The sequence below is a fragment of the Antrostomus carolinensis genome, unplaced genomic scaffold (assembly GCF_000700745.2).
Source record: "Antrostomus carolinensis isolate BGI_N321 unplaced genomic scaffold, ASM70074v2 scaffold12322, whole genome shotgun sequence".
Lineage (NCBI taxonomy): Eukaryota > Metazoa > Chordata > Aves > Caprimulgiformes > Caprimulgidae > Antrostomus > Antrostomus carolinensis.
Genome location: NW_010297692.1, coordinates 6,845 through 25,963, shown reverse-complemented (window position 1 = coordinate 25,963; position 19,119 = coordinate 6,845). Strand labels below are relative to the sequence as shown.

The 19,119-nt window shown below is 39.4% G+C and overlaps 1 protein-coding gene across 2 annotated transcripts; it reads right to left on the bottom strand.

Moving 5' to 3' along the window:
* Positions 1-2,701: 2,701 nt before the first annotated feature.
* Positions 2,702-18,283, bottom strand: TBC1D24 (TBC1 domain family member 24). Of its 2 annotated transcripts, XM_010162232.1 has the most exons (7): positions 17,249-18,283; positions 14,952-14,969; positions 9,530-9,688; positions 8,498-8,561; positions 5,857-5,952; positions 4,548-4,782; positions 2,702-2,995 (listed from the first exon to the last, which is right to left on the bottom strand). In XM_010162232.1, the coding sequence occupies exons 1-7, from the start codon at positions 18,205-18,207 to the stop codon at positions 2,841-2,843; spliced, it is 1,686 nt and encodes a 561-aa protein (XP_010160534.1). In that variant the 5' UTR covers positions 18,208-18,283; the 3' UTR covers positions 2,702-2,840. The 2 variants fall into 2 exon arrangements, with proteins under 2 accessions (XP_010160534.1, XP_010160535.1); XM_010162233.1 differs by lacking the exon at positions 14,952-14,969 and having other exon boundaries at positions 17,249-18,277.
* Between the last annotated feature and the right edge of the window lie 836 nt (positions 18,284-19,119).

Genomic DNA, 19,119 nt, shown 5'->3' with positions numbered 1-19,119 from the left:
ATACGCATAGTCAGCAGGAGGAGGATCACCTGTTAACCCTTTTCCCCCCTGCTGTGATGTGCAAACTCATACAGGTCATCACTGAAATTGCTCTGGGCACAGTGAGTGCTCCAAGCACACCCACAGCCGTTGCAAATGCAGAGACGCAGTGCAGCTGGAAGACACTGCCAGCTACCCAGCATCACGTCTTACTTTAAAGGATGAAGATTTATCTTTAGTCTCATACGAAAGACTAGCTGGTCATATAGGTAAGTTACCAAAACAGGATCTTTTGTGGACCTCCACTGCTGGGGAGTGGTTAGAATTTGTACTCATCTGGCACAAGAGGCTGAGCCAAGGCCTGTGATTGACTTTTGAAAGACACTTGAAACTCAGATGCCAAAACCTCACTGATTTTCAGTACTGCTCCTTGGATTCCCACGCTAGCATCCCATGATGAATTTCTGAGCAACTATGAGTTATTTCTGGTTTCAAACATCCAATCCCTGTGCACTAAGAACAGAGCAGGCAAAGGAAAAGTGTTTCTTAGATATGACGTAAGACTGGTATAGTATTTGGGTTCCGCTGACATAGCTGCATCTGGCAGGGATGGGGAACAAGAAAATGACATCACCGCTGCCAGCTGCAGGAAAGATTTTGCAGATAAAACCTATTCATTTTGAGTGTAATACTGAAGTCCCACAAATCCTGCCAACACACAGCTTGAGGGAATTTCTGACAACTTAACAAGCTGATAATTAATGCTATAGGAGGGGTTTTTTGGTGGTTTTTTTTTTTTCTTTTTCTTTTTCCCCTCGAGGGCACCTCAGACAATCTCTAAAGAGAGGAGATATGGACAAAACTGAAATCCCACCTACATGTATGAGAATCTACCAAATGGGATGCATATTCTGAGTGATTTCTGTTGTTTGAGGAAGCTTGTGGGATACTAGCAAATGCAAAGTGATACAACTAGCTTTGAAAAAAAAAACAAAACCCAGAAGGCAGCATCAGCTAGTATTTGTAAAAAGCCAGATATGTCTCTTCAAGTTCTTTCCCATCAAAATGCATAAGTACAACTGAATTATATCTCCCCTTCCAGTTCAATCAAGCTTACTCTAAACCTATGAAAAGACGGATGGACAGAGCTCAGAGTGGGAAGTGGGAAAGAAAGAGAGGCCCAGTGCTGACTGTCAAACAGGGTGAAATAACCTAACTGCACATATAAAGGGTGCAAAAGACATCTTAAACTGTTGGATATGCAGTCTATTATTTCAAAGAGTTATTTTGACAAAACTTCAAAATAGCACCTCAAGAAGCAAATCACATTTTTGCCAAGTTTGTTCATGTACTTTGCAGGAGGCAACACTTTACCAAGTCAGGTGGTATTTTCATTGATGGCAAGGTAAACAAGCCAACATGACCAACTGGACTCACCTGTGACCTATGGATATTAATATGACCCTGTCCAGCCTAGCTGAGATTTTATCACTATAAATTTTTAATTTTTCCTTTTAATGAACTTCAAGTTTAAGTAGCCCACTTAAAAGCAATTTTTTAGATCATACTGCTGAAAAACCCAGCAATTCATCTTTCCCTTCATTTTACCTGTTGTGGTAAATCATCTTACTAGTGAATCACCTGTGGAAGGTTTAAGAGCTCTGGACTATCCATTAATGTTTATGTACTTGTGCTTCATGTGGGAGAAATTCTACAGCAGATATTGCAAGTTTTAGATAAAGACACTGGGCAATTGCCTCCAGACATCACATGCCACAAGGCATGCTTGCAGAGAACTGTACGAATTCTCAGGAATGAGCAAAAGCCTCTTTGCATCATCCAAACCCCATAGAACACTGCTGGCAAAAAAGTGTTGCCTAGAGTTCTCCTGGGAAACTCGTCCACTCCCAGGATAGTATTTCACAGAGGATTTCCCTCTCACGTCCCTTATTTACTTGTGGGGAGACCATTAAGCTTCTGTATCACAATGTCTAACTCCCCAGATGTGTAAGGATATCAGCACACTTATTCCCAGATTTAAAATTCCATTTCAGCTTCCAGGAAAGATGAAGAAAAAAGTTTCTGAGCACTGCATACATGCTCTGGCTTTCAGCTGCCTGAAACACGAGCCAGCCTCAAGTCACTATACTGATATGGAATAGGAATGTAAACAAAAATCAAGCCTTTGAGATATTGTTGTCCAGTCTGGATGCCATTCTCAGAGGCAGACTCCTCAACCAGATGCAACTGGAATGTGTCAAGGGTTCAGGTAGAACGAGAAGGATAACTAGCACTCATGGTTCTTGTGTGAATTGAAGACTTTCATAACTTAACAAAATGGTACTGATTTGTCTGCACAATCTCTGCTTATAGTAGGGCAATGATTTTATGAACTGCTGTTTTATGTCAAATCTGAGGTCAGTGTTCCATGTGAGTGGATATTTGATATTACTGGCTCAAGCCAGACATTGGTGCCAGTGGCCCACAGCTCTAAGTGCACCTCAGCCAGCTCTGTGCCTCTGAGGAATTGCATCAAGCTGCAAACGTATCCTGTGATATGGACTTGTATCCATTTAGGATGGTTTGAAATAATTACATTTCATTTTTACCTTATAACAGGACCTGAATCCAGATCTCTAGAGGTAAAGAGCTGAGGATTTAATCAGATACATTACTTCACCTTGACCTGTCTTAAATAAAATAAGAGTAAACAACTAAGCCCTGCATTCAAGTGCACCACTTAGTAATCACTAAAAAACACTGAACCCAGCAGAAATTATGTTGTAACTTGGCTCCTGCATTAGAATTTGCCTCAGGAATCCTAAGGTAATTGAAAAACTAGTTGATTAATGATAGTCATGTCAACCATTCATGGTGTCCCTGAAGCCCCACACCTCCAAGACAGAAATCTGAAAGCTTTCAGAGCACAGTGGCTGATTATTGAAAGTATTGCAGTGGCTGGTTCTTCCGTGGTTCAGATCTGCATCGAGGTAAAGGGCCTGGCCATCACCACCTCCTGTGAAGAGACAAAGACAAGTGTAAGGGTGTCTCTGCTTTTCTCATGGGGAACACCTGGAAGCCCTAAGTGATATTTGCTTATTGTCTTCAGGTGTAACAGAGTGTATTTGAATGCACACCTTTCAAATGACAATATCAGAACTGGATGATTTTTTTTTTAAATTTAAAAAAACAGTAATGCAAGTCAGTAAGAACAAGAAGCCTGACTAAAATGACTGCATTTAAGATTTATTTTTCAAGCTGGAGGATCTTGGAAGCTACCACCTGCATATTTTCCCTCCAGTTAAGAAAAAACAAAGCATTCTTCTAGCAGTCAAAAATCAAAGCTGAGAGAAGAACAAGATCCATCAGCAACAGCGCTGGCTCGGTCTTCTGAATCATTATAAAACACATCAGAGATAAAAACATATTGATTATCTGTGGGTCTATGTCAGGATTCATGGTGCTTACACTCAGAGAATGCAATGAAGTGAAACAAATTTAGACAGGAACGTGTTAGGAAAACAAAAAGGAAGATTCCCCTGTTACTTATAGGACTATCATAGAATCATAGAATGGTTTGGGTTGGAAGGGACCTTAAAGATCATCCAGTTCCAACCCCCCTGCCATCAGCAGGGACACCTTCCACTAGACCAGGTTGCTCAAAGCCTCATCCAGCCTGGCCTTCAACACTTCCATTTAAGAATAGCTATAACTATCATTTAAGAATAGCTACCAAAAACATCTGAAGAATCAAAAGGGTGGAAATTCTGGTCTACAGCTGGAATTGTGTACAACATTCATTTCTATATATCTACTACCCATAGTGGTAGTAATGGTAATTATATTATATGGTAAATATAAGCAACTCTCTTATCTAAGGATGATAGGAAGAGATGGTGGGATATATGCTCAACAGTAAAGATCTTTGAAATATATGTGATACATCATTAACAGTGATTTCTAATTTAGTTACACACACCCTGAAGCTCTCACCAGCCCAGCTGATACTGGAGCAGCCCAACTCATGGTTGATTAGAGCACATGTTGCTCAGTGGGACATCAGACAACACTTATGTTACAGAGGAGATCACCTGGTGAGTTGCTCTCCTAACAAGTGTCAAGTAAAGCTTTTTGGGAAAAGGATAACTATCATTTTATACTTGTTCCTTGTAAATCCTATTCAGGTGACAACTTTACTAAGCAGGCTTTTGCCAAAGTCAGCAGCACCACAGATCCAATAAAGTTCCAAAAGAATTAACGTGTTTTATAGTTTACCCTGTGTTTCAAAAGCCTCAGTGCAAAGTAAGTTCCTCTTCAAGAACTATTTCTCATCACGAATTAGGCAGTATGAAGGTATGGCTGTGCTTAAAGTTATGGGTTCCTCTAGAATGTTTGATAGGGAAGTTTTCCCACAGAAAATTTTTGTTGGGTAAAAATATCAGGTTTGGGCCACTTTTATCTCTAACTGTAGCAATACTGAAATACATACACAATAAATACAGGTGACTTAGCTAAGACAGGCAGGAAGAGCTGGTAGGCTATATGGTCAAATTCTCACACTGAGTTACCTATAATGATGCATTCACTGCTGCCAGCCATGAACATGGAGGCTGTTTTGGAAGGCAAGTTGAAGTGCCGAGCTGATAAGAAGGGAGAAAGGCGATCTGAGGGGTCTGATGGGACACTGCTGGACGAGAGGGTGCTGGAAGCTGGGGAAGCATGATTTTCTGGCTCTGAACCAGCCGTGGCCAGTTCTGGGTGTTTTATGATCACCCACTCGTAGCGTTCCACTTCTGGCTGCAGCTGCATAGGGGCAGAGAAGAGCAGAGCTTTAGTTAGTGCACATGCACCACACGGAGAGCTCTGCACAGCTGTCCTGGCTTTTAGCTGAAATAGAGCTGGTTTTTCTTTTTAGTAATTAGAAGAGCAGTGTTTTGGTTTCCAGCCTGGGACTCACTGTGAGAGACATGGATAACGTACCAATGTTTACATTTTTGTCACTAGAAGTGAAGGACTTTGTGTTCTGTTAGTCCACAAGCACAAGAGTTAAGGGGGGAGAAGAATATTTAAATTAATAAACTTAATTGACAGTTAGATATGTCAGTGGGGTATTCCATATCATATCACGTCATATCAGTGAGGGGCTCTTCCTCTCTTGCTCTCTCTGGCTTTCGCTCGGGCTCTGGCTCTCCCGGGATTGCGGTTTCGGTTCAGGATTGTCGCTCCTCCGGGATCCTGATCTGGGAATGGGCTGGGCTCGGTCAGGAGGGGGGTGAGCTATAATATTGGGTGTCATTCACTTGCATATTTTGTTACTGTTATTATTATCTTTACTATTTTAATATTATTAATAGTATTATTTTAAGTTTTCTCTCTATTATTAAACTGTTCTTATCTCACCCTACAAGCCTCCTTACCCTTGCCCCCCAATCCTCTCCCCTACCCCCTGGGGGTGGGGGGGAAGTGGGTGAACGTCTGTGCTGGCTGCTGGCCAAGGGCCAGCCCAGTGAAACTATCACACAGACCATTCAAGCCGTTCAGACTCCACCGCCACAATCAGCAGTAAAGACTGGATCAAACTGTCTTTTAAGCCAGATGTTATTGTCTGTCTTTATACCTTTGCTTTTTAGGTGACTGAAGAAATGATGCAGTGTTTTCCAAGTTACCTTATTACATCTTTTAAGAAAACATTCTGTGCAAGGCTTACCACAAAACTGAAAAGTAAAATTTTCTCCTCCACATTAAGAGTTCAGTAGACTTCATAAACTAGAAGGGCATATAATCCAGTCTCTTCAAGTGGAAGGGAAGCAAGAGTTATTCACACCAGTACAGCTATTGTGCCTTGCTACTGGGTAGCAACAATAAAATTTTACTCACCCTAAATACAAAGCACTCCCCAGTTCCAAAGAAACTCAGCTTGTTGCCTCCTCGCCTGCGCTCGCTCCAGTCAGTTGACAGATAAGCACCACAGACCTAACAGCACAAACAGCACCGTCAGGGGACATTCCGTTGAAGAAGAAAGCGTATTAAACCAATTGATACCAACATTTAAGAGTCCAGAACTGAAGGGTTTTTTTAGTTTGATTTTCCAAATCTCTGTATCAGTGGATTAAAGCAGCACAAGTACTTAAATCTAAAGACAGATTTAAACTGCTTTAATTCACTGGTGGGTACCATTAAATCCCACGAGTTTCATAAATTATTTCACATCTCTGAGGCCTTAAAGGAGAAACGTTCCAACATAACACAAATCACTCCAAACTGGTAACGCCTGACTTCCACTTCCTCATTCTGGCATCCAAAGCAACAGTACTGTCACAAGTTACACTATGAGCAGTTCTGCCTGAACAATTTCTGGTCGTAAACAGTAGCCTCGGGGTCTTTTTAAATTTTAAATTGTAGGTTAAAATCAGCTTAGCTAAGCCAACACTGAACTAGCTCAGATATTTCAAGCAGCCTACTCAAACAGCCTGGGGTTCACTAGTTTCCAATAAAGAAAAACACAGCCTTCAAGGGCTGAGCTTTTCCATGGAGTCTTTTGTTTGCACTGTAAGAATTTCTTGCTACCAGCAATAAGCATCACTGCCAAGGGGACAGAGACCAAACAATGAAGCTCTAAGAATGGGATGAAAGCAATGCTGCATTTTTTTTTTCCCCACACAAACTATGGTTTGTGAATTGGAATTTCACAAACTATGGTTTGTGAAACAGAATTGTTCTAAGGTACATTTGCTGTTTAGCATTACAAGCAGAGCTCCTAGGACAAAATTACTGAAGAGCAGTTTTTTTTTTAATATAGATAAATCATGTGCATAAACAAAAAGATGGCCCAGCAGTCTGTTTGATTGGATATGCCTGAAGCACACTGAACTAGCTCAGATATTTCAAGCAGCCTACTCAAACAGCCTGGGGTTCACTAGTTTCCAATAAAGAAAAACACAACCTTCAAGGGCTGAGCTTTTCCATGGAGTCTTTTGTTTGCACTGTAAGAATTTCTTGCTACCAGCAATAAGCATCACTGCCAAGGGGACAGAGACCAAACAATGAAGCTCTAAGAATGGGATGAAAGCAATGCTGCATTTTTTTTTCCCCACACAAACTATGGTTTGTGAATTGGAATTTCACAAACTATGGTTTGTGAAACAGAATTGTTCTAAGGTACATTTGCTGTTTAGCATTACAAGCAGAGCTCCTAGGACAAAATTACTGAAGAGCAGTTTTTTTTTTAATATAGATAAATCATGTGCATAAACAAAAAGATGGCCCAGCAGTCTGTTTGATTGGATATGCCTGAAGCACACGAGAGCCAGAAAATCAGAAGGCAAATTTTCTTCTTTCTAAAATGTAACTATAGACATATGAATAAAGGATGAACATAATCCTTTGCAGAAAAACAAAACTCACAACCACTAAACAAAAATCCCCATACTTTTCTCCTACTGCTTTGTTTGGATTTTTTTTTTTTTTTGAGAGAGAGACAAGAAACAAACCATACTATAAAAACCAGCATCACTTACAAAGCTAGGCTTTTGACATGCTCCAGGACAAGAAGCAAAATAATAAATATTTTCCCTCTTTCCTTTAGATACCAAGGGCATTCTATAAACCATTGGCATAGCAATGCAGGCCTGGCATGGCCAGAAACTATACAGAGAACTAAGAAACAGCCTGGAGCATTAGCATTAGGTAGATGCAAATATGAGTAGAAATGGGCTTGTTTCAGGGACAGTCATCCTGCAGGAACATAAGCAGAAATATAAGCCCACAGGCTGCAGTGACAGCTTAATGCTATACACAGAATATTTAGAGGTCATGCACAGTGGTGCAGACAGCCAACAGCCATTACAGGAAGCACCTGCATGCCCTCCTTTGGAGGTTCTGGGAAGCTTTATTGTTTTATGCATTATTTTTTTTAAACAAGCACAACTTGAAGATAATGTTTCTGTTTTCACATTACATTGTCCAATATTGTCATACACAGTAGAGAACCAACACTCATTAGATAAGGCACCTGTGTGCAATCCTCCTCAGGTTCTCAGAGTTTTCTTGTTTTATTTATTTTTTTTTCCAGAGCGAGATGAAGCTAAAGCTTTTGTTTCCATATTATGTAGTCCAATATTATTTATACTATTTCAATTCTGCTACTTTCACTCCTCACATCCTGGAGAAAATGAAAATATTTTTTATGAATCATGACTTTCTTAACACAATTCCCCAGCCCCTCCCTCTGATTCTGCAATTAAAAGAGCCTCTCCAAGAGCTCAGACTTACTCTAGTCCACCATCTCGCATTACTTACAGGAGGAAGAATAGCTGACCAAGTCCTAGTTTACAAGATCTACCCAAGAATGCACTGTCCCGTAATCAACAAAAGGAACCACTTAAAGCATGCATTGTTAAAAAAAACCCAAAATAAAACCCCAAGCAATTTCAAGTCCCTTGCTTCTCCATTTTATTATAAACAGTTGTGTGTTGCAATACAGCATTATATTTAATCTGTTGCCTTTCACCTCACTCACCTCTTTTGCTGTGGTCTTGATGAGGAGAAGTGTTGGTTCATGTCCCTCGCTGTGAGAATAGAACCTGAAGTGCAAAGTACACAAAAATGAGTGCTCAGCTACCACTAACTGCAGTTCTTTTCCTCCTTAACATCAGGCACCACCTTCTCCTCCAACTGATGGCAGGTAAAAAAAGACACCTGAATACTAAGCATATTCCTGCAAATGCTTTCTACAGTCCATTGTAAATAACAAAGTGGAGTGTAAATAAATATTACCAAGCAGTTCTTCTTTATTCAGTTCTCCATACAGTTGTTTATGCCTCTGCAGAATAACTAGAAGACTACCTGTCACAACAGTGGCACTTCACAGCATTTTGAATGAAGACAATCTAAAGAAGTTGTTTCCTGAGGACCGATGGCTGTGCCTGAAAAAGCTTTTCTGGAGAAAATAATTCTGATGCATGCTCTTTGCTTCCTTTTGCTTTTCCTCACAGCCACACGGGGCAGGGACAGCAGATCGCTCCCCACCTCAATACCTCAACTACAGATGTCCAAGTCATTATTAGGAGCTCTACGATTATAGTCTTCTGTGTCAAGTGCAAGGAGAACTCATATCTAGTTTATCCCACTTTAAAAGTATGATAACAATCAGATTCATAGGTATAGGCATCTCCAGCTGTCAGTTCCTTTATTCTTTGGATCAGTTTGAATGTGGTTCTCTATCAAAAGAGCCTACAGAGCAGCCACCGAGTTAAACCATTCATACCCAGTGGGGATGAACCAGTCTCAAACCAGCATATTCTGTGAACTGGTGTAAGTTTGACTTTTCCAATTGGTGTTGGACAGTTTAAAATGGCTTGGATGTTCTGACATATGAAGTATCCTGGTCAAATGCTGTAGCAAATGGGAATTTGTCACATTTACATCCCATTGCTAATAATCTTCAGATCAAGTTCTGACTAGGCACAGCCTTTTTGTCAATCCAGCAAACAGCTCACCAGTTGCTCTTTTTTGCCTTACAGTAGAGAAGACTGGGGAAAGTTTTCCTTACCTGCTCAGACTACAGCCGTGTTCCAAGGTGGTGAAAAGCGAGAGGGGCTGGCAAAGTGCAAATCGCTCTGGGATCCATGACCAGATATCTCGCATCTCTTTCACACTGACAATTTCAGACTTGAAGTTCTCAGCATGAACTGCTAAGTGTACATTCTGCCTGGAAAATAAAATACAAAACACTGAGAAACAATAATTTAACAACAAAACAAGTTTTGGATTACTGGACAATAACTAAGACCCTAGTATATATGCTATTGTTCAAAGCTCCAGCCCATGGGATTAGAAGGCCATGACTTAATGAAAATAATAAACTACTACTGCAGTTTAACACAATCCTCAGGAAGCAGTGATCTGGCCTTACTGAACTACCTGGAGCAATTCCTCTGTACGGCAGCTGCTGTCTGCATATATAGAGGACATAACAGTGAGCCAGCTAGGGTGACCATGACCTTAAATAGACCAAATTATATTTGCTGTTCGAGACAGTCTCACTGGCATTAGTATTTAAGCATAGAGAACACCTAAAGAAACAGCTAGGATCTGAAAGGATCTTTTTCCCCCTCTGAGGTCCTGCCAGTATCATGGAATTACACAGTTCCCAAATCCCTCAGAAATCTTAGAGGAATCAGTATTACCAAGCTAAGCAATTTTAATCCAAGGCAAATATTTGAAGCTTTTGGGAAGTTCCACCTCTTGGGAACATGTTATTACTGATGACTTCCACTTCATTAAGAACCAAAGAAGTTCCTAGGTTCATGGTTACAGATGGAGCCTGAAAACATGAAGGAACACTAGACAGACCAGACAGAAAACCCCAGAGCCCACAGAAGGGTCTGATACAATAATAAGAACTGATTCATGGCTTTTAAATACTTGAAGTTAATAATACTACTATTAATCATCATCATCTTAACCAGCCTTCATTTCTCAGATTAAATAAGCACACAAACACAGAGCCTGGGGATTAAACAAGTGTTATTGCATTAATCGCCAACATTAAAGACTTTTAAAACGCAAGGGTGACAGCCGAGTACATGGTGGAACTGACACAGGCACTTACACAAGCTACTAAATCACTAGGAAGCCATTAGTTAAATTAAGCTTTAGGCAGTTTGCTCTGCATGCAAGGGCTCACTTGCAAGTATGTGCCAAATTCTGATGGCTTTTTTTTTTTTTTTTTGACAATTACACATTTCTTTCTTCTCAGTTTCATGGAACATAAAGAGGACCTCAATACTGCATATCTGCATGTATCTAAATAGCTTAGCTCACTCCCTAAACCACACAATCTATACATTTTGTGTTATTTTCCTTGCTTGTAGCCCTAAGAGATCAGCAGCATTGGCACTTCACTTTAGAGCGGTGCTTGCTTGGAGACACTGGGAAACGCTTTCTGAAATTTATTGTACCTGCCTTAGTGTCAGCATTTCTAATGAAGTGACTCCTTAGGTCACTTGAAAAAAGAAAAAAAGAAAAAAAGAAAAAAAGAAAAAAAGAAAAAAGAAAAAAGAAAAAAGAAAAAAGAAAAAAGAAAAAAGAAAAAAGAAAAAAGAAAAAAGAAAAAAGAAAAAAGAAAAAAGAAAAAAGAAAAAAGAAAAAAGAAAAAAGAAAAAAGAAAAAAGAAAAAAGAAAAAAGAAAAAAGAAAAAAGAAAAAAGAAAAAAGAAAAAAGAAAAAAGAAAAAAGAAAAAAGAAAAAAGAAAAAAGAAAAAAGAAAAAAGAAAAAAGAAAAAAGAAAAAAGAAAAAAGAAAAAAGAAAAAAGAAAAAAGAAAAAAGAAAAAAGAAAAAAGAAAAAAGAAAAAAGAAAAAAGAAAAAAGAAAAAAGAAAAAAGAAAAAAGAAAAAAGAAAAAAGAAAAAAGAAAAAAGAAAAAAGAAAAAAGAAAAAAGAAAAAAGAAAAAAGAAAAAAGAAAAAAGAAAAAAGAAAAAAGAAAAAAGAAAAAAGAAAAAAGAAAAAAGAAAAAAGAAAAAAGAAAAAAGAAAAAAGAAAAAAGAAAAAAGAAAAAAGAAAAAAGAAAAAAGAAAAAAGAAAAAAGAAAAAAGAAAAAAGAAAAAAGAAAAAAGAAAAAAGAAAAAAGAAAAAAGAAAAAAGAAAAAAGAAAAAAGAAAAAAGAAAAAAGAAAAAAGAAAAAAGAAAAAAGAAAAAAGAAAAAAGAAAAAAGAAAAAAGAAAAAAGAAAAAAGAAAAAAGAAAAAAGAAAAAAGAAAAAAGAAAAAAGAAAAAAGAAAAAAGAAAAAAGAAAAAAGAAAAAAGAAAAAAGAAAAAAGAAAAAAGAAAAAAGAAAAAAGAAAAAAGAAAAAAGAAAAAAGAAAAAAGAAAAAAGAAAAAAGAAAAAAGAAAAAAGAAACTACTGCTTCCTCTAGCAAAATGAGCCACATCACTACTTGCATTGCTACCCTGCACTATTTAATTAGCAATGAACTTACACGGACACCTATTTAAGCAAGCAGCAACTATTAATGGGTTTCAAAACTTCCAGTATCACTGACTAGGATATTATTTGTGCTTTTAAACACAGCAAAGCTGAGGCACAGGAGAGATCAACTGAAGTAAAGTATGAGCCAAGACTTGAACTCACACCTTCAGAATCTTACTTTAGGTCTCAGCCTTCCTGGTCTTGTCTGGTCTGCAGCTAAAGACTGGTGGCACTACAGAACAGAGCTGAGAAACAAAGCCTTGGGTCCATTTCATCAGAAATTAGATTTTTCTCACATTCAGGGAATTAAAAATATTCGGGGCACTCAACTAGTTTGTTACAGTGAATTTCTGGAGGAAAAGTAATGATGATAAATAGGCTAAAAGTTAGTAGCTAGTATCAAAACAGTTTTAAACTTAGTAAACGTCAAACAAGCTAGCCTTGTAATTATTTGTATGGCTTGGTCTGTACATTTTTCACACTTATGTGATCTGTTTGGGCAACTAAACTTAAGTACTTGTTCCTAAAAGACTCTCAACCTCAGTGTACCTTTTATTTTGCCCCTGTTCCTTCTCCTGACTACTAGGAACTGCTGATTTAAGGACTTTCCTACCCAGACCCCACTCGAAGCCCGTGTTCAGCAGTATTCACAGTAACACATCATTTTCAGTACCCTGTGTCTTCCTACAACTTTTCCATGTAGGTAGAATATCACCTTTACAAACAGATCTTTCTGATTTACTCGAAAGCATTCACTGTTGTATTGGCTATTTATTCCAGGCATGCTGTTCCTGACCCTTGAATATTAGTGAATCATTTTATATTTAATGTCACCATGTAGTTAATAAAACCTAGACTGTAGCTTGACTGAAGGATTTGAAATAAAATGATCTGCTATTTCCCAGTCATAAATCACAGCTGCAGGTGCTTAAGACTGAACCCTGATCCTGTGTTGAGACCAGTGTCAATACGCAGCTTGCATCTACATCAAACTGAACTCTGTGCTGCTTGACAGAAATACTAGTTTTTTAGGGGGGATTCAGAAAATTACAACTAGAGTTACAAGTATCTAACATGTATTCATCCTCTTTTTTTGACAGTATTTCTTTAATGACACTGCAAGTCATCTACTTCAGTTGGGTAGTTGCTTTTCAAAGCAGTAAATGAGTGAAAATGAATAGCACATAAGTAGGCTAAGAAAAAGTAAACATTTTGGTCTATACCTATCAATGAAATTTAAGTTTAGCCTTCACCACACCAGAGGTCTTTCAGGGTTATCTGGTAAAAAAAGAGCAGTTTGAGATAACACTGAATTTGGACTGGCACTGCATGAAAATCTACCACTAGAACTGAACAAATAAATTAAGATTTTACCCTGCACTAGCATTTTCCTCAACTCTTTATATTGGCTTATTGGGATCAGCGTGACAACTTTCTATTGACTGCTGATGTTGGAAAGACGTGTTCAATTGTTATTATCCCAAAGGAAAATAGATTTAGAAAAGTAGCACAATTTAGATGTTTAATAAAGCAGCTTATTTGCTCTGTTTGTAGGATTGTTGTTTTTACAGCTATATCATTAACACAATGTGCTTCAGAGACCTCCCAGTTCCTGAAGATAAAGCCAACGTTGTCAACGAGCGGTAGCAGCTGTCACAGTGGATATGCTCTGTATGTATTTCAAGACAACGGATACCACACTCCAAGGTATGACCCACTGAATGACATCTTCCTGCTCTACTTTGTGTTGGGTCAAATCTTACAGGGTCTGCCTTATCTTTAAAATGCATTATATTTTCAGTTAGGGCATAAATGTGTAGTAGAAGCGATATTCTCAGACGTAAGTGGTTAATCCTGTGTTGAGATCAGTGTCAACAGGCACCCCGCATCTACCCAGGTCCCCTCAAACCCAAACTATGTGCTTCCTAGCAGAAATCAAGGCTTTCTGCTCCTTTCAGAACACTGTAACTACAATAAAATAATATTGCGGACGTTGAAGATTTGCTTGGCTGGAATTAACAGCCTACTGATTTATCAGAGGTAAAATCCTCAACACAAAGGATATGACATGAAACATGCTTAGGTAAGTCTCTTAAGGTGTTCTTCCAGACATGAAAACATGAGGAAATTAATTTAAATTTTGATTGTATAAATTAGTGCAAATGTTAGTGTGCATCACTCACTGAAGTTAACTCAGGGCACCTGCAACAAGGCCAGAAGATTCTCAAAGGCATTAGTTTAAACCCATACATCTGTGGTACTTAATACCTGGAAGGCAATCTTTCTCCTTTCCAAGCTCTCTGCTTATCAGGTATCACAGTCCACTGGGTTTTGTTCTTTAAGATTTGCTTTTCAGGCCAAGACTTGATGAATGACTTAATTAATGCTATATGGCTGAGTAACTCTGACCTCCTTGACACAGGAAAACAGTCTTCTTGCCTCTAAAAAAACCCCTATCTACTTAAAAATAAATATAATCTGGTCTGAATAGAGACAAGTCACTTTTAGGACTGTGCCAAGTTGGGTTCTGTCCAACATGTCTCCAATTAACTGCAGAATGCTTGCAAAGAAGAAAAAAAAAGTTGAGTATTGCAACAGCATATACCAGGTTTGGATGTGCGACAATACCTAACAGTTCTGAAGAACATCTGAACATCACTCGAGATGTTTTAAGAAAAAAATAACACTTTTTCTTCCAGTGTAGAAAGGACTTCTATCCCAAGATAAACATTACCCTTTTCCATTTCAGAAAACCCAGGTTTGTACTGCTGTATGGAAGTGTTACGTTGACCAGCTGGGCCCATGATCCTTATCTTACAACTTTGCAGGTGCTTTGAACTAACTTTGCAGGAGTGTATCCAGATGTTACACAGCAATCGGATGCTACAATTGCTGCCCTTCTTCTTCTGACCCAGCATTAGCAATACTCACAGCACCAGAAAAAACAACCAGCCAAAGACAGAAGAAATGAGCAAAGTGCAAAGATTCCAGGTGTTTCAACCTACCTTTTGGGAGATGCAACACTGCAAACAGGAGGGGTGCAGTAGGTATGGGATTGACAGAAGGAGAATGTATAAGGAGAAAGACAAAAAAAGATAGAAAAGATCAGTGAATTCTGACATCTGCAACAAAGTGAATGGAAGGAGCCTGGAGAGAAACAAAGTAAGGTTTGATTTGAATCACCAAGCACAAGAAAAACAAACAAACAGACAGGTTAAAATATTTCCTATTTCTATTTTATTTTTTTTTTTGCTACCTGCTTGTAATTATCTGACTGGAAAAATAATTCATCATCTCCTGGCACAGGCCAAACACATCCGGACAAGAGAGCTCACTCACGTTACCAAGCACTGCAGAAAAGCTCACTTCTCCAGTACCCACATCTGCCCACACCGGGACCCAAACAGAGCCAAGTTCACAGCAGTGCTGGGCCAGGGGATACTGAGCATTTTCAGAGTGTTTACAAAAGCAGACAGAAGAGGGTAACTGTTTTTCACTAGCAACTCTGCCTGGCAAGGCAGTAACTACTGGCATTACTTGGGTAAGAATTTACTGTATTTTGTTTGAAGGCATCACTGAGCAAGAATACCTCTACAACATTTAAAACAGCAGAAGCTTCTGGGTTTTTTTCTGGTTTGTTGGGGTTTTTCTGTTTGTTTTTGTTTTGTTTGGGGTTTTTGTTGGTTTATATTTATTTAAAGCCCTCATTCTGCTGCTGAAGAATATACTCAGAAAGGATATTACAACTCTCCCGAACTTCAGTACAGGAAGAAAAGACACATATTGGAAGAGTTAATACTTCTTGTTGGGAGTCCCAAATACAATGGTCTGAACTCTACCTGATGTGACTGATTCCAGTGGCTGAAGGCCTTGAAAGTATCTGAGACTGACAAAGCAGTCTCTTCCAAGAGATGAGGAAAATAAAGCACAAGCTTATTGAAAACCAAACTGAGTCTAAAAATAAACAGTTGGAACAGACTGGAGGGAACTTCACATGTACTTAGGCACATGAAAGAGGTTCAGCTAACATTTACATTATTTTATAGGCTGAAATCGCTAAGTATATATTTCAATACCACAGAATTAGATCTGTTTGCAACTATTCAGCATCACAACTGGCGGTAAGATCCTAATACATCGGTGGCTAGTACATTTGATTTTTGAAGATTTAGAGAAAATGAAAGAGTGCCCCTCTAGAATATGAAGTTCCAGAGATCACCCTTACTGACCCCAGCAGACTTTTAGAAGTCATCTGCCCTTCAGAGGTCATGACAGCTGATAAACTGTTCAACACAAACTTAAGATTTCAAAACTGGTTGGGAGAAGTTTTCTGCAGTCACAGAAGGCCTTAGGAGAAAAACAACATGTCTACAACACCAGTATTTACCTGAACTCATATTTGCACTTGGCAAGATGCTAATTTTGTTCAAATTAATATATTGCTATCTTTTCTATTTACATGGAGAAGTCTTTCAGATATTGTTTTTATTATTGTGGCTTTTACTATCATATTGGAGCAGGATTTCATTTACTAGTTTCCCAGCTGGTTTTTCCTCCTCTCATTTCTGAAAATAAATTGCGATTATGCAATTATCTTTTGGGTCAGTATCCTCACTCTTCTCTTCCACAGTTCTTTCAAAATCATTATTTCCAACAGTACATGAACCTGTCACAAAATACGTTAACTCCTACCTATGTTTACTATACTCCTGACTTTTAAGAGGCTTGTAGTCCAACTAATTTTAAGAGTAACCTGTATATAAGATTTATTTCTTCCTTGCTCTGTTAAAACAACTCCCCAGTGAAGCAAAATGCTGGGACAGTGTTTGCCTACTTACACTAAAGAAACTGCTGAATTCACAGGACTAGGCAGCATGAAATTTACATTTTATACAAACAATCTCATGTTTAAGAATGAATTTTTACTTTTTGGGGTACTTTTCTTCCAAGTAAGTTATCAGTGTTTTTTCCAGCTTTGCTAAAATGCCTAAAATTTAGTTTAAAAACAGCTTGTGAAAGACACTTTTGAGATACAATACCTGGAATCAATACGTACCTGTAAAAAGTAATTATAAATTCATCACTAAGCTATGAGAAACTGCTTTGTTTCTCTTGTATCGTAATATTCAGTCACACTTCCCAGCCATGCTTAATTTGGGGGCTGCTCACCTTTTCTGCAGAGATACCAGCACAGCACATACCAGTTGAGCTTCCTAGCAGTAACCCAGGACTGACCGACTGCTTGTTAACACACTGGGAACACTCAGGAGATCACTTGGGGTGCCTGTAGTGGGAGCCTTACCTTTTCTGTTTGACCGTGATGCCCTTCTGCTGCAAAGCCTTCTCATTGGCCATCTGCAGAAGCTGGATCTCCTTCCGTGAGAAAAGGCGGATAGCAAAGGCTTTTTCCAGAAGCCTCTCCGGAGTCACTGACTTGGCAATGTCTCTCACAAAAGCTCGAATGTCCTGCTGGATGCTCTCAGACTCCATGGGCTGCCCAGCTCTGACTTTGTGAAAAAATTTCAGAAGAGCCAACGCAACGCGATAGAGAACTTTGTAGCCCTCCACCAGAAACACATCAAAGACCCGAGCCACGTACACCATGGGCAGTTCTCCGAAGAGCCACCGTTGCCAGTCGGAGTACACCTCCAACACGTCCTCGGACACTGCCACCATCAGCTTATGTGCTGCCTGACAGTACTTGTTCACCAGGTCACCAAAGGTCATGCAGGAGGACTCAAACGCTAAGAACGTCTGATCGATGAGCCGCTTTGATGGGTCGTTGCAAGCAAGGATGCGGCAAACCTGTTCAAAGCACTCTGCCTCATCTTTGCTGTAGTGGAGGAGCAAAGCTGTCACGGAAGGCAGCGCTGGGCAAAATGATATGTCTGGGAACTGATTCGCAATGCACAATATAATCTTCCTGACCGCCCCGATGCCTTCTGCGTTCAGGCAGTACGTGGGGACCAGGCTGTTATCCACAAACTCTGGCAATGGAAGGGAGCCACTGTTACGTTTTCCAACAATCTTCACAACAATGTCTCGGTACACGTTTGCATCTGGGGTCACTGTGCGGCACGGGATATTGCTAATTAGCTTGTGGTACACTTTGGCTCTCAGAGAATGATTCTTGGCCCAGTAGCCCTGCCGGGCCAGCTGCTTGAGCTCCTGGAACTCTGTGCAGGTTAGCTCCTTTGCATCCTGGCTCTGGACAGTAACATCCATTTTGTCCCAATCCACAAAGCGGTTGTATTCATCCATGGCTCCAGGAGAAGCATATCAGATAAATCATGAGAATGGAGACCTTATTTGATCATTAAATGACTTGCAGCTTTTCCTGCCAAAAGAAAGGTAAAAAAACAAACCAAAACAAAAACTAGAGGCTTGAGTAACAGGTAACTTCCCATTTTCTTTAGGAACACACACATACATGCAATGCCCAAACTGTTTCCTAAAGCAAAGAAAGTTAAATATACACGTCTTTTTATTTTTAAGCCAAATGTTACTTCCATTCTGTCAATAACTCATACTGAAGTAATTTACCAATGGCCAGCCAAGAGGCTGACTCTGAGGACATCTTCATAGGAAGTTCAACTCCCTAACTGAAGGTCCAAGCTAAGGTATGGACCTTTATGTTAACTTCTCACTTAAAGAACAGAAGCCTCCCACTTCAAAAATATCCACTGTAAAGTCTGTTCCATTTGCAATCTCTCCTCCTAATTCTCTGGAAAGTAGATGTTACTGGTACTACAGGGATGCAGTCTCACGAGCAGCTTACGCTGTTCTAAGACTGTGCAGCCAGTGCCAAGAGATGCCAACCTCCTCTAGCCACAGCCACGCGTTCTCAGTGATTTCTTCGTGCTGGTACTAGCGCTCGCGTGGCCACACAGTCACTGAGATTAGTTAGTTAATCTGGTACAATTTTTCTTTTCCAGTAGATAAGCCATCTTGTTGTATGGTCAGCCAGATTAGTGCTAGAACAGAGATGAGTGGGGAACCACCCTTTCCAACCGCAGTACAGGCTCACGTCAGCTTAAAACAGCTTCATGAAACAGCTTCTTAATTCTCTGGAGTGCTGCCCTGGACTTCTGGTCCTGACCTTGCACACAGGTCTATCACCCAGCCACCCTCTAGAGGGCCTGCGATCACCAACGTTAGAGAATTTTAAAAACA

Coding starts and splice junctions, on each gene's coding strand:
- TBC1D24 (XM_010162232.1), bottom strand. CDS start 18,207: ATGGATGAATACAACCGCTTTGTGGATTGGGACAAAATGGATGTTACT. Junction 8,562..9,529: donor CACGGCTGTAGTCTGAGCAG/GTAAGGAAAACT, acceptor TTTGCACTTCAG/GTTCTATTCTCACAGCGAGG. Junction 5,953..8,497: donor TCAAGACCACAGCAAAAGAG/GTGAGTGAGGTG, acceptor TTGTGCTGTTAG/GTCTGTGGTGCTTATCTGTC.